This window comes from Onychomys torridus, chromosome 17, assembly GCF_903995425.1.
Source record: "Onychomys torridus chromosome 17, mOncTor1.1, whole genome shotgun sequence".
Classification (NCBI taxonomy): Eukaryota; Metazoa; Chordata; class Mammalia; order Rodentia; family Cricetidae; genus Onychomys; species Onychomys torridus.
The window spans coordinates 61,954,769-61,968,199 of NC_050459.1; the positions used below are offsets into that span (position 1 = coordinate 61,954,769).

A 13,431-nucleotide genomic window follows, 5' to 3' on the forward strand; every position below is an offset into this window, starting at 1 on the left:
GGGCAAGAACAGGCCTGTGGCACTTCCAAATGCAGGACACATTCTATCATTGTGTGCACAGAAGCGGATAAACAAATCTACAATGCCACTAGTAGATGCCATCTTCTCAGAGCACCGAGTCACGTGGTCACTCGGTGATCTAAGTACATTAGGGTGGGTGATAAGTACCTTCTCAGAGCTAAAACACAGTAACTACTTTCATTTAATTACTAGTTTTTGGAGCATGGAGGATGGGACCCAGGGCCTCACACACACTGGGTAAGACCCCACTGCTGAGTGACATACCCAGCTGCAGAAAACACCTTCAAAAGCTAGGCAGCAGCTAGCCCTAAGCTCTGCCTGCTTTCAGAGTACGGACCAGGTCAGAGGACACCCAAGACGTTTCTGCGACATCCTTGCCTTTTACAGAGTGTTAGGGACTGGATGTGGGGTGCACCCCTTTCATCTCAGCACTCAGAGGCAGAGGCACATGGATTTCTGTGAGCCCAAGGTCAGCCTGGTCTTCATAATGAGTTCCAGGCCAGCCATGGCTATACCATGAGACCCTGTCTCAACAAAACACAACAAAATGAAGTGTGTTGGGTGGGTGCCCAATGCTGGAGCTCCTGCTAACTGTACTAATGTAAATATTCCCATCCTCAGTTGAGTTCAAGTTACCAGCTAAGCGTCTCTCATTTACAAATCCTTGCTAGGAGTCCATAACCTTGGCTCCCAAATGTTACAAGGCTCAAGTGGCCAAGGACCCAACCTGTCCTGATGAGTCAAAGCAACAAATGGGATGGTGCACGGCTTTCTCTCTGCTGGGTGGGCTGACTAGGTATCCAAGAAGAGGCTCCCATCAGTCACAAGAAATAAATGTGGCCTTGGGCTGGGTGCAAGGCTCGGTGGTGAGTACTTGCTAACATGTGTGAGGCCCTGGGCTCCACCTGTGCTAACATGTGTGAGGCCCTGGGCTCCACCTGTGCTAACATGTGTGAGGCCCTGGGCTCCACCTGTGCTAGCATGTGTGAGGCCCTGGGCTCTACAGCACTGTGAAAGAAAACAGTAATTACGGGTCTACACACAGAAATGAACATGGACCATGGGAACTTACATTTAGCTCAGTGACTCAAGAGTCACCTACAGAAAGTTCTAGGTGTGCCACTCTGGTTGCACTGTTCTCTACAAGCACAGTGCCCAGATGCACCCCACAAAGAGAACTGACAGAGCACTCTGCTCCAGACAGTCCCCAGATGGAATACTGAACAAAGACCTTGCTTCAAAGTGTTTATTAAGAAATGAAAACAACCCCAAAAATGATCTTAAAACTATTTGTACAAGGAGATGTGGGTTCCTTCAGACACAAGTCCCGAGTTTCTAGGTAATATATCTGACAGTTACACTGTACACATGACAGTCAACCATGCAAACCCTGCCTGCTTCAACAATGGACAAAATTACCAGGTACGAAAGGCTCAGGTGGTAGCAGAAATGACCAGCTACCTGAAACTGTCATCCACTGCCAAGATGCGGCCCAGGATGTGAGCCTGGTAAAAGCCCAGAGAACCGGGCACAATCCTTTAATCCCCACAACTGGACTCTGGAGTTCCAGGACAGCCTGGGTTGCAGTGACACCTTGTCTCAAAAACAGAGACAGAGAGAGAGAAAGAGAGAGAGAGAGAGAGAGAGAGAGAGAGAGAGAGAGAACACAACAAACCAAGCAGTCTATAAGGGCAGGCTTAAGCCGTGACTTCCCTGGCCCAGGACACAGGACAAGGCAGCTCCGTGGGGAGCGAGGGTGAGATGGAGTAGAGCGCAGTCACAAGACGGAAGCACACACCAGCTACAGGCCACAAGGCAGCGAGTTCCATGGGAATCCCATAGAACAGGGAAGCCTAGATGCCCATGGTGGGCAGGAAGCCACCTGCTTGTGAGTCTAAGAGCGAAGGGGACCTCTGCGGGCAGACACGATGGACAGGCAGGGTTACAGACAGCACCTTCTAAGTAGTCCAGGGGAAGTAGTCTTCCCTGTGAGTTCATGGATGCGAAAGAAACACAGAGAGGAGAGGGAAGGTGGCTGTGTTTAAAGCACAAGGCAAAGAGGGAAGGGACCAAGAGGAAGAAGCAGCAGGGCTGGAGCAAGGCAGAGCCCTGGAAGATGAGGCGGCCAAGTGGTTAAGAGTAGCACAGTACCCCAGATACTATAGGCCCAACCACAGAGACATCCCTGGACGGGGGCTGAGGACTCCAACAAGGGGCACTGACAACCGAGAGAAGGGTCACACTGCCTGGGCTGATGGCTCACAAGCAGTGAGGCTCACACAGCGTTGAGGTTCTCCCAGAGAGGCCGGCCAACAGCTGACTGCACAGCACCTGAAAAGCAGACAAGCTGTGGTGCTCCTAGTGTGCACTGCAGGATGGGACCTGGGGCCTTCAGTACTACTACCTCCAGCTGATTTTTCATCTTTCAGAATCACTTGGCCTGAATAAGGAACAGGTTGCCAGTCCAGATTCTGTCTGGACATGTGCACCCCAAGGCTGCCATCAGTGGAGCATGGAGCTTCCACAATGGGAGCACATTGGCTTTGGTTAGGTTTGCCCTCTACATTTGTATGATTGGCCCAATAGAAAGACTTCTGAGGAAATGGAACACTTGGGCCTCACAGCTTTTAGACAGCAGGATAAACTCAACCACCAGCCTGGGCCCTGTGCAGATTGCTATCAAAAACAAATGGTGCCATGCACTGAGGGGGCCAGTGCCGTGTGCAGATCTGTAGGTGCAGCAGAGCCCACGAGGACCAGGAGACGCTTACTCGACCTTTACCATGGCTCCAAAGCCGCCTCTCTCTGCCAGCAAGATGCCTTCACTCAGGGTGGCCAGGTCAGGCAGGCTGGTGCCAGAGATCCCATCGGGCACCTGGTCGTACTGTTCCAGGCTCCGGTGAGCTTCTAGGCGGCTCTCTTGCAGCTGGGACAGCTTGCTTCTTGCCTGAAAGATAAACACCACAGACATCAAGAGGAACACAGGGTATAGCCAGCAAGATGCCTTGCCCAGGGAATCATGCACACAGAAGGACGTCCCTGCACAGGCGGTGAAAACCAGACACCCTACTATTCCAGGTCTCTACAGCCTGGCCCCAGAGCAGCATTTGCCCCACAAACCAATTCTCAACCAACTACAATTAGACAGAATCTGGACTGGCAACCTGTTCCTTCTCAGGGTTTTACTACAGGCTTGCTTTCCCTCACTCCCAGACAAAGAACTCGGAGAGGGAGGGTGACACATGCAGAGGAGACAGCTCGGTGCACGCAGCTGGCCTGGACCCAACCTCTATTCCTCTATTGTTGAGACAGGGTCTCTCTACACAGCTCTGGCTGTCCTGGAGCTCACTCTGTAGCCCAGGCTGGCCTCGAACTCACAGAGATCCACCTGCCTCTGTGTCACAAGAGCTGGGATTACAGGTGTGCGCCACCATGCCCAGCTTTTTGTGGTTACTGTTGTTGTTTCCTGTCTCCTCTAATTTAAAAAGAAATACTGTGAATGATGGGAAGGCAAAGATGGGAATGTCAAAATGACACTCACTATGTAGCAACTGTTAATGAAAGACAAGGGCAAGAGGAGGAAGAGAAACCAGAAGAGGGCCTGTAGGAGAACAGATCACAAATTCATAATAAGACTCTGTTTCAAGAACAACAACAATTCAAAATCCAAAAAACTGAAACAAAACCCAAAACAACAACAAAAATGATGGTGGCTATGGTGGTGCACACCTTTAATCCCAGCACTCAGGAGACAGAGGTAGGGTCTGCTCAAGGACAGAGCTCAAGGGCAGCCTGGTTTACATAGTGAATTGCAGCCCTGCAGGGCTGCAGTGAGACCTGTCTAGCCCCATCATCCTCAGCAATTCTACATGCATCTTGGGCCATCTCCATGTAAGACTCTGAGGGAGGAGGAAAAAGCCTGATAACAACCCTACAGGACTAACATTTATAAAATACAGCATATAAGACATAAGGAGGCACCCATATTGCTCTGTCAGCCTGGAGCCTGCAGACAAGCAGACACTTTCAGCCTAGAGGACACAGGTTTTCTTTCCTATATACCAAGGCCCAGTACCATCGCTCTGCAGCCTGCATCCCAGAGACCACCATGAAGACCAATGACCACCATATGCAGGATAGGGCGGGATCAGAGCTTTCTCCCAGCTGCCAGAAGAGGCCAAGCATTCATGGACAGGGCACCAGGCACCCTGAGCCACTCTGCACAAAGCCCACAAAGTGAGACAAAAAAAGGCACAGTAACAGTGCAGCCGTACAGGGGCACAGCTTCAGCTCGCTGTCAGCCATCACAGTACCTGGTTGATTTCATCTTGCGTGGACTTGAGGGACTTGAGGATCGTCTCCAGCTGGGCACGCCCAGCCTGGATGCTCTGCTCCAGCTGTGTCTCCTCCTGCTGCAGCCGACTCAGCTCTGACTTGGCCCGGCTGAGCTCATCCTCCTGGGACTTCAAATCTGACTCCTGAGACTGGATCTGGGTTTTCAATGACGAGATCTGAAGCGACAGCCGAAGGCCTCACAAGTCAGAGCACAGAAAGACAGACACCAAACTTTCTCACTGTGTGCACAGCTGGGGAGACGGTTAGCAGGTAAAGATGCCGGCTGCCAAGCCTGAAGACCCGGGAGCACAAGGTGGAAGGAGAGGACCAAGTCCCACAGCTATCCTGACCTCTACACGCACACGCATGACCTCTCACAAACATGAGTAAGTATAATAAACAGCTTTTAAAAGAGGTAGCACAGGCATGGGAAAAGCAGAGAGGCACCTGGAGCCCTGTTCCCTGCTGTGGGACACAGACCACAGCAGGGGGTCCAGGCCATGGGTACTGAAGCCATGCAGTTCTGCAACTCCATCTCTAGGGACAGAGGGATCATTCATAGGTCAGGCCTCAAATGCCTGGAGTTTCCCAGCTCTCATTTCAGTGATTCCACTCCAGGTATTTTGTCATCGGTCAGTGAGAGCATCAGACAGGGGACATCTTCCACACACACCGTGGGACTCACCATCTGGGTCTCATCCTGGCATTTCTGCCGCACGTCACTCAGCATGTCCCTCAACTTGGCCTTCTGCTGGTCCATCTCATCCAGGCGGTCCTGGGCGTCCTGCTTCTGAGCCTCAAGCTCCTGCAGACTGCTGGTTTCCCTGTCTAGGTCATTTTGTAGTTCCTGTGGGAAACGGATGGGTGTTGACTGGTAACTGGCCCTGAACAAGGAGAGATTAAAAGCAGACTCTGGGCTGGGCTGTGGCTCTGCAGTAGGACCTGTGTGGGGCCGGGCTCCATCACCGTGTTGGCCGAGAGTAAGGTCCTGGGTTCTTGTCTGGCACCTAAGCACAGGTGAGCCCGGGTTTTCACCCCCATTGCCTACCAAGCATGAGTGAAACCCCAGGTTCCATTGCCAATGCCACCAAGGAAACAAAAATACTTTGCAATCCCAAGGCTGCTTCCCATGGTCCCTATATTCAGCACGAAGCAGGCATAAGCTGCCAGGTAGTGGTGGCACACACCTTTAACCTCAGCCCAGGGGAGGCAGAGACAGGTGGATCTCTGTGAGTTCAGGGCTAGCTTGGTCTACAGAGGGAGTTCCAGGACAGCTAGGGCTATACAGAGAAACTGTCTCGAAAAATGGAGAAAAAAAAAAAAAACAAATCAAACAAATAAACCAAAAAAACCCCAAAGTGCAAGTCAAGATGCATTATCCACACCTGTACTTCACTGGTTTTCTGTCTGATCGCCTCTTCCTTTTCTCTGATGTCTTGTTCCAGTGAGTACTTCTCTCTGCAGGTTTAAAGACAATGCATAAAAACAGCTGTCCCCCTGACTGACTTCAGGCCTGATCCTATACTCCCATAGAATGACCCTGTGACCCTCCATGTGTCCTGACCCCTCAGGCTTGCCACACAACTGGTCCTCTGTCACAGTGACAGCATGTATCCTGAGGTCCTCAACAGAGGCCAGATAGATCAGCTTCCAAAACTGAGGGAAGGAAGCCCCTGTCTTTATACATCACCTAGCCTCAGGTACTGTTTACAGCAACACTCTTGGACTAACCAGCAACCCCCACCCAGGGTGCAGTAGAATCTGCACATGACAGGCCTCCCCCCCAGTGCCCACTGCCTGAGAGCAGTGTCTTCTCCAGCTGATGGCCAAAGAGGAAAATGGAGACTTGTAGGTATGACAAGGACTTGTCAAGCCCTTACTAACTCTGAAGGTTCGGGAGGCAAGCAGGGAGGAACAGAGATGGTCTCCAACATTAGCACACCCCACCCCCCCCCACCCTCAAGCTGACATCAAGGAAATGGAGAGCTTGGCCCAAAGTGGCAAGCACCCAGAGAGAAGCCCAGGCACACACCTTTTCCATGGGCTCCAACACCCCAGACAGCAGGTACAGGCCCCTGGACTCCCTCCTGTGAGCTAACACACTTATGCCACCACGACGTCCAAGTCTGTGACTGTCGGACAGACGCACCATCCCAACATCCCGTACCCAATCAAATGCTACTCAGTCGTCTGAAACTGAAGGTCTGCTCAACAGGAGTAGGGGCACTGGGGACAAAGACCTGCACATGAGCCTACCAGTGCCACAAGGAAGAGCGGACTCTGGGGAGGTACTGTGGGACGAGGAGGTATGGCAGAAGATCTGTCTGGAGTACAGCAATGGAAAACAAAGCTGGGCGAAGGGACTCATGTGGAGTGACATGGGAAGCAGCAGCGGTCATCTCGCCTGTGTGAGGCAGTGAGGAACTGCCCACTGTACACAGCAGGCGCTCCCGACTCCGGTTTCTCTCCTAAGCTGTGTGCTGGACTCTGCTTATCTCTGCTGCTGTGTCCCTATGCAGCTGTGTAGCCACAACCTGCTGAGGCCACCTGGACGTGTGGACTCAGAGCAATAAAGACCCAAACAGAAGCAGATCTGAGAAGACTTGTCCTCCCTCAGGAGTCACCGTGGAAGAGGGTAGTGGCATACCTCTGCAACTGAGCAATCTCCTGGCTAATGTCATCCAGCTCCTTCACACCAGTGAACTCTCCTGACCCGAGAACACTTGAACTATCCTAGGATCAAAAGTCAGAGTCACAGGGAGCCAGCAGCCCACACCTCTGCTACAGCAGGGGCCAAAGTGCTGGCCAAGGGCCTGAAACACTCCAGGGACCCAGTCACAGGATGCCCCACCCCCACCCCCAGCCTGAGCTTGGGGAACCGAAGGCTGTGGGGCTCTTGGGGCACCAGCGCCACCTTCTGGTGGGTGGCAGAAACAACAGAAGCAAGGGTGTCTGGTTACTCACTGGAACAGGAGTGCCTCTCTCGGAGGGTGGCACCATGTCTGGCGAGAGGACTTGAGGAGGGTCGATGCCTTTACTGACCTTCTGCTGAATGAAATACATAGCCAGTGCGAATTGCTCTTTGCTTAACTTCCCCGTTTGTCTGGTATCAGCCAGGGCCCTGGGAGAGACGTGGGATGCAATTACACACCACAGCTGCACGTACCACCTACCCTGAGCAAGGCCGTTTACCAAGCCCACCAGGACTAGAGCAAGCCCTGGGCACTGTCTCCATGTTTCCCCCAGTGCTGATGAGCAGCTACCCCAGGCTGATCACAGGCCCCACAGTGTGGGAGTGAGGCTTTGGCCTACCGAACTGAGGCGTCTGGTCTCAGAAAGGACACCCCACCCCCACCCCTGCCAACACACACACCTCCAGCTGGCTGTAAGGGTCAAGGCTTTCTTGGTTCATCTTGTGCAAGGTACTGAAGAGATGCAGTTGCCCATAAGCCCCTGTGCAGATCGGGCAGGGCTACACTCTCATTCCTGTTTAATCTACAGATCTGGAGGTTGTACGTGAGTCAGTGGGGACAAGAGCTGCTGTGGAGGCCTGGGGACGCTCCCTGCCCACAGTGTCTGTGCCACCAGGAGCTTGCCTCCGGCCTCTCTGTGCCCAATGTAGAACAAGAGAGAACAGGAGTGTCCAGACTTGAGCTGGCAGTGAACGGCCTCGTGAGGGCAAACACTTGCACTTCTGGTGATCGATGTAGCTGCTGTTCAAAGGCAGTCGTCTGCCAGAGGCAGGGCACACGGTCTCCAGGTGCCCACTCTGGCAGGAGCTACTTGCAGAGCACCACTGAGGAGCAGCAGCCTCTGGCTGCTGTCTGCGGCGCCTCGTTACTTGAGTGCAGCAGCTCAGCTCTGAAGGAGCCGGCGTCCTGCCTGAGGAGGCAGCTCCGTGGCCACTGCCCCTTCGTCGGCTCTGCTCCCTGCCCGGCTAGGATGATTCAAGATGGTTCTTTCTGGCCACCAGGTGCGCGGCTCAGTTTCCCTGCTACAGTCAGGAAGTCACTCGAGGCCCTGGCCCTGAACAAGCTGACAGTGCCTTGGACCAGGGCAGCCACAGGAGCCCCATTCTGAGATGGCAGAGGAAGATGGAGGTGGCTCCACCCAGCTCAAGTGTTACCCAGTGGTCACCCTCTAATCAGAACAGCTGTGGCTGCTTGCAGCAGGACCCCGAGAGCAAGCCTGCTGGCTCCCGACTGTCGGTGTGCCGGCTGATTTTGTAAACTTTACGCAGCCTAGACACACCTGGGAGGAGGACGCTTGGCTTGAGAAAACGCCTCCATCAGATTGGCCTGTAGGCAGCTCTGTGCGGGCATTTTCCTGATTAATGACTGATATGGGGAGGGAGGCTCACTGTGGGTGGTGCCAACCCTTGGCAGGTGGTCCTGAGCTGTACAAGGAGGCTGAGCAAGCCATGAGGCGCAAGCCAGTAAGCAGCACTCCTCCACAACCTCTGCATCAGTTCCTGCCTCCAGGTTCTGCTCAAGTTCCTGCCTGACTTCCCTCAGTGATGGACTGTTATCTGGAAATGTAAGCAAAAATAAACCATGTCCACGTTGCTTTTGGTCAGTGTTTTATCACAGCAATAGAAACCCTAACTAATTCAGTCCTCCATAGGAGGACAGGGTGGGGAGGGTCACTGGACCCTCATCTACACATCCCAACCACTATATGTAATTCTGCTCTAATCTCACATAGCCTGTGGTCTCAGGAGGTGCCAGGATCCACTGAGTGTGGAAAGTTAACTGAAGGGGACTCCATCAATGCAGCTGTGGGGGTCATCAGCCTCTCTGGAGTTCCCTCACACTCTTGTAAAAAGCATCTCACCTATGAACTGCAAGCCCAATCAACTCCCTAGTGCTCCACTGGACTTCAGTGGTATTTGATTTGTCCTTGGTGCCCCATTGGGGGAAGAGTGTTACATCTTCCCAGGAAAGGATTCCCATAGCACTGAGGAACAAAACAGGGTAGGACTCCCCATCTTCCTCCCTCTTGAAAGCAGATGCTGCCCTTCCAAGTGGGACCTCACTGGAACTGTCAAGGCCCTCTTTGGTTTACCCAAGTGGCAGGCAGAATGACTATCACAAGTGGCTGAGGCAAGGTAAGGCTTGTGGAGAGACTGTCCCAACAGAACTCTCCAATAAGAAGGCTGACTCTACCTCCCTGCACACTGACGCCTAGGAAACTAGAGCCCGCCCTCCCACCTGCCCGCTTCCCAGCCTCTCAGAGGCACCTGCACCACGGCTTCCATTCTTACCAAATGTGTGCCAGAAGGTTCTGTGTGAGACCTGAGTGCATGAAGATCTCCTTCACTTCCTGACCACTCACATAGCCATCAAGGTCCAGGTCTGTCTTCAAGAAGATCTCATCAAAGCGCATCTTATCTGCCACAGGCACCACCCAGGCCACTGGAGGCTGAAACATGTTGCAACAGTGATTTACTTACCTGTGAGCCCTTGTCCAGCCCAAGGCTCTACTTACAGGGCTCTCACAGATAGTGTCAGGTCCATGCAGCTCAGGTCCCAGAACCCTGGCCATGGACACAAAGACAGTGTACAGGGGAGTTCAAGTCTCGTGAGGTTCTCTGCTGCTACCACAATTGTTACCTCTGAATCCAGAACCACAGCATGGGTGTGTGTGTAAGCTACCGTCTCAGGTAGAAACAACCAGGAAGAAACTGCAGCTGCTAGTCTCTGCACACACTGACAGTTTCTGTTGTTTTGATTTTTAATATAATTATCCCTCAGCTCTGGTGAGGCAGGAGTTCCAGGCCAGCCTGGGCTACATATAGTGAGACCCTGTCTTTAATTCTTTAATGGGTACCAGACACATTTATCTGCCAGTGGCTGCTGTGTGCTGTACAGCCATGCCCTCCCTACATAGCCTCTGTTGGCCCCAGAGGCCTGTCAGTACATGCCAGCTACTGAACCCTCATGGATGCCAAACTCTCAATGCTTTCTTCAATGCGGGTACAGACCCTACACACATCTTCCCAAACACTTTCCCCATCTTAACATGACTAAAAATGCCTAACTTGATGTCACAGCTGTGTGCAGTACACTATTTCTCTGTCCTAAATACTCATCTTGCCAAATGATGTCCTCTGCCAGGAAGCCTTCCCAGCATCCAGACCATGAGCCTCTGTTCTTTATAAATGACCTTGGCTGTGGGATTCAGTTACAGTGACAGGGGCTGCAGCAGGCTGGTGTCTGGAGCCAGAGAATAGAGGAAAGGTAACAGGCATCAGACAAAATGAACTGAGCTGACGAGGCAAAGGGCTTCTCAACAGATGTCCTAAGAAACTAGGAGTCTAGGATGAAGAAAATCCTGTGTATAGTACCAACAAAATGAAACTCTGCCTAAGTGCTGGGGCCAGGCATACTAACGCGAGTGTATCAGTGATAAGTGAAGGAAGGCAAACCTGTGGCTAGAAGGTGCCACACTGCACCCAGGCCACCAGGGCACGGAACTAGGAGGGCACTGGAGCCCTCCTGTGGTGGCGTGATGGTCTGAGGGATCATGACTATGGGTCAAGAAAACACCTATCTTCATGACAACTGCCCCATCTTAGGTAAAGAAAGGAAAGGAAGGAGGGAGGGAAGGAAGGAAGGAAGGAAGGAAGGAAGGAAGGAAGGAAGGAGAGAGAGAGAGAGAGAGAGAGAGAGAGAGAGAGAGAAAGAAAGAAAGAAAGAAAGAAAGAAAAGAAAGAAAGAAAGAAAGAAAGAAAGAAAGAAAGAAAGAAAGAAAGAAAGAAAGAAAGAAAGAAAGAAAGAAAAAGTAAAAAGACCTGGCCTGGTGAGAACTTTGGAGGTAACCAGGGATGCCTGAGGCTGTGCCAGATAATTTGGCCTCAGCTGCTTCCTTCCCAACCAAACACCTACCCAGGCCTCTGCTCACACACAGTAGCTCTCTTGGCAAGGGCTCACTGGTGAGCTGGAGCGGCTAAACAAGTGACCTCTTCTTGTTCTAGAGCAGGCGAAGTGTTCTAACTCAGCACAGCCACGGCTGCTCTTCTAACGGCTTTGTGTCATTTCAGCTCAGATGTCACCTTGCTGGGACCCTTCCAGCTGGCTTATCTACAGAGGGGTCCAAGCCGACTCCTAGCACTTCAGCAGTTTACCAATTTGTTCATTGTACATGTGAGAACAGAAGAGTGCTGTATGACACTGTGAAACACTGAGCACTCTGAGGACATTCTTGAATGTGGCTGCAAAAAGACTCGAGGAAGCCAGGAGGTGGTGGTGCACGCCTTTAGTACCAGCACCCTGGCAGAGCCAGGTGGATCTCTGTGAGTTCGAGGCCAGCCTGGGCTACCAAGTGAGTTCCAGGAAAGGCGCAAACCTGTCTTAAAAACAAAACAACAACAAAAAAGAGACACCAGAAGTGGAGCCCCTGCCTAGAATCCCCCAGTGAGGGGCTGGGGGCTTCTGCTCAGGGGTAGAGCCCCCCTAGAATCCCCAGTGAGGGGCTGGGGGCGTGGTTCTGTGGCAGGATGCTTGCCTGGCATGTGTAAGACCTAAGTTCCATTCCCAGAACTGTAGGAGCACATTGTGTGCACACACATGAAATAATAAAAGGAGAGCAGTTAACATTAAAACACTGGGCTAGGGGATACTCAGGGGTTGAGCTTAGTTCCATCCACCCCCACACCTAACATCAAGTGGCCTCCGGAGTTGTGAGTGCCAAGTCCCCAGAGATGGGGCCGTCCATCCTAATGGTCTCTGAAATACTCTGAAATACTAGGGAAGCACTACGTCCTACACGTTCTCGGAGAAGGAGCCTCCCAAGTTACTGACCACTTACCCTCCCTACTAATCACAGAGAGCAGTACACTGACCCCATCTGCCTTTCTTGCTGTCATTCTCCATGTTCTGATAATGCCTGCCCAAATTTATCTTCAAAAACACACAAGAGCCAGAGAGATGGCTCTGTGGGTAAAGGTGCTTCCCACCAAGTCTGACAACCTGTGTTCGATTCCATAGTCCACGTGGAGGAAGAAGAGAACCGACTCCTGCAAGCTGTCCTGACCGACACTCCACTGCTGCTGTGCCATACTCCCCTGTGTGTCCACTGAGTGCCTTGGATGCACCAGAATGTTCCAGGGGGATTGTGCAGACAGTGTGCAGGCTGCCCCAGAAAGGCACAGTGTGTGGACTGGAGAAGGGCTCTGTGTGACATCAATCAGAGGCCATGCCACATGTCTGGCCAAGTGTAAGCCTAAGGAAGGGACAACTGAGCTGAGAAACATGGCCCCCTGACACGGGCGGGGATGGAAGCCAAGAAGAGAGGTTAGGACTGAGGACTAACCCGCAGCTGGGCAGGGATAGGAAGAGGGCACCTAGGAATGTGTGTATGTGTGTGTGTGTGTGGGGGGGGGGTTGAAAAAGGGTCTATGGTCACCCCACATACCCACAGGTTCTGCACCCACCTCAGGAAAAATATTGCCAGGCACTTATCTGTCATCCTAGAATTCAGAAGCTGAGGCAGGGGAATGGAGGCCTCTGGAGCAGCTTGGGGTACACAGCAAGCTGCTGTCTCCAAATGAGAGAAGCAGAAGGGTACCTATAGTCAACACCAACAGGTGTCCTCCTCATTGTGCACCAAGCATGCGGGCAGCACTGTCCCCACATCAGTCTACACACACTGAAGATGGGGACAGCGTGGCAACCACAGCAAGCATCCAAATGGTCAGAGAAACCAAGGGGCCAGGGCTGGGCACTGGCTCAGTTTTGGTTGAGACTGATTGCTGAATAATCCTGAGGATGGGAGTGCTGATCCCAGAACCACATAGCAAGCATCCTACAAGTGCCTGCAACTCCTGCTCCAAGGGGGTCAAAGACAGGGAGATCACTGGGGTTCGTGGCTGCCGGTGTAGGCAGGAAACAAGAGCCCCAGGTCTGGAAGAGATCCTGCCTCAAAGGAATTCAGTGAAGGAGGAGGACATCTGATACCCTCTTCTGCCCTCCAAACAAAGATGTGTGCACATACTTGCACAAATGCATGCATATAAACACATAAATAAAGTGAATGAATGAATGAATGGAATGAATGAATAAATAAATAAATATA

The 13,431-nt window shown here is 52.3% G+C and overlaps 1 protein-coding gene across 6 annotated transcripts in view; it reads right to left on the bottom strand.

The window, feature by feature from the left end:
• Positions 1 to 13,431, bottom strand: part of Eps15l1 (epidermal growth factor receptor pathway substrate 15 like 1) — a 94,178-nt gene that overhangs the window by 34,547 nt on the left and 46,200 nt on the right. For 5 of the 6 annotated variants that reach the window (XM_036209236.1, XM_036209238.1, XM_036209237.1 and 2 more), the window contains exons 10-16: positions 9,620 to 9,777; positions 7,321 to 7,477; positions 7,004 to 7,089; positions 5,742 to 5,814; positions 5,042 to 5,203; positions 4,335 to 4,532; positions 2,804 to 2,968 (exon numbers count right to left, since the gene is read on the bottom strand). In XM_036209236.1, the coding sequence (XP_036065129.1) occupies positions 2,804 to 2,968; positions 4,335 to 4,532; positions 5,042 to 5,203; positions 5,742 to 5,814; positions 7,004 to 7,089; positions 7,321 to 7,477; positions 9,620 to 9,777 (999 nt within the window). Of the gene's footprint in view, positions 1 to 2,792; positions 2,969 to 4,334; positions 4,533 to 5,041; positions 5,204 to 5,741; positions 5,815 to 7,003; positions 7,090 to 7,320; positions 7,478 to 9,619; positions 9,778 to 13,431 lie in introns of all 6 variants that reach the window. The other variant, XM_036209241.1, reaches the window with a different exon arrangement.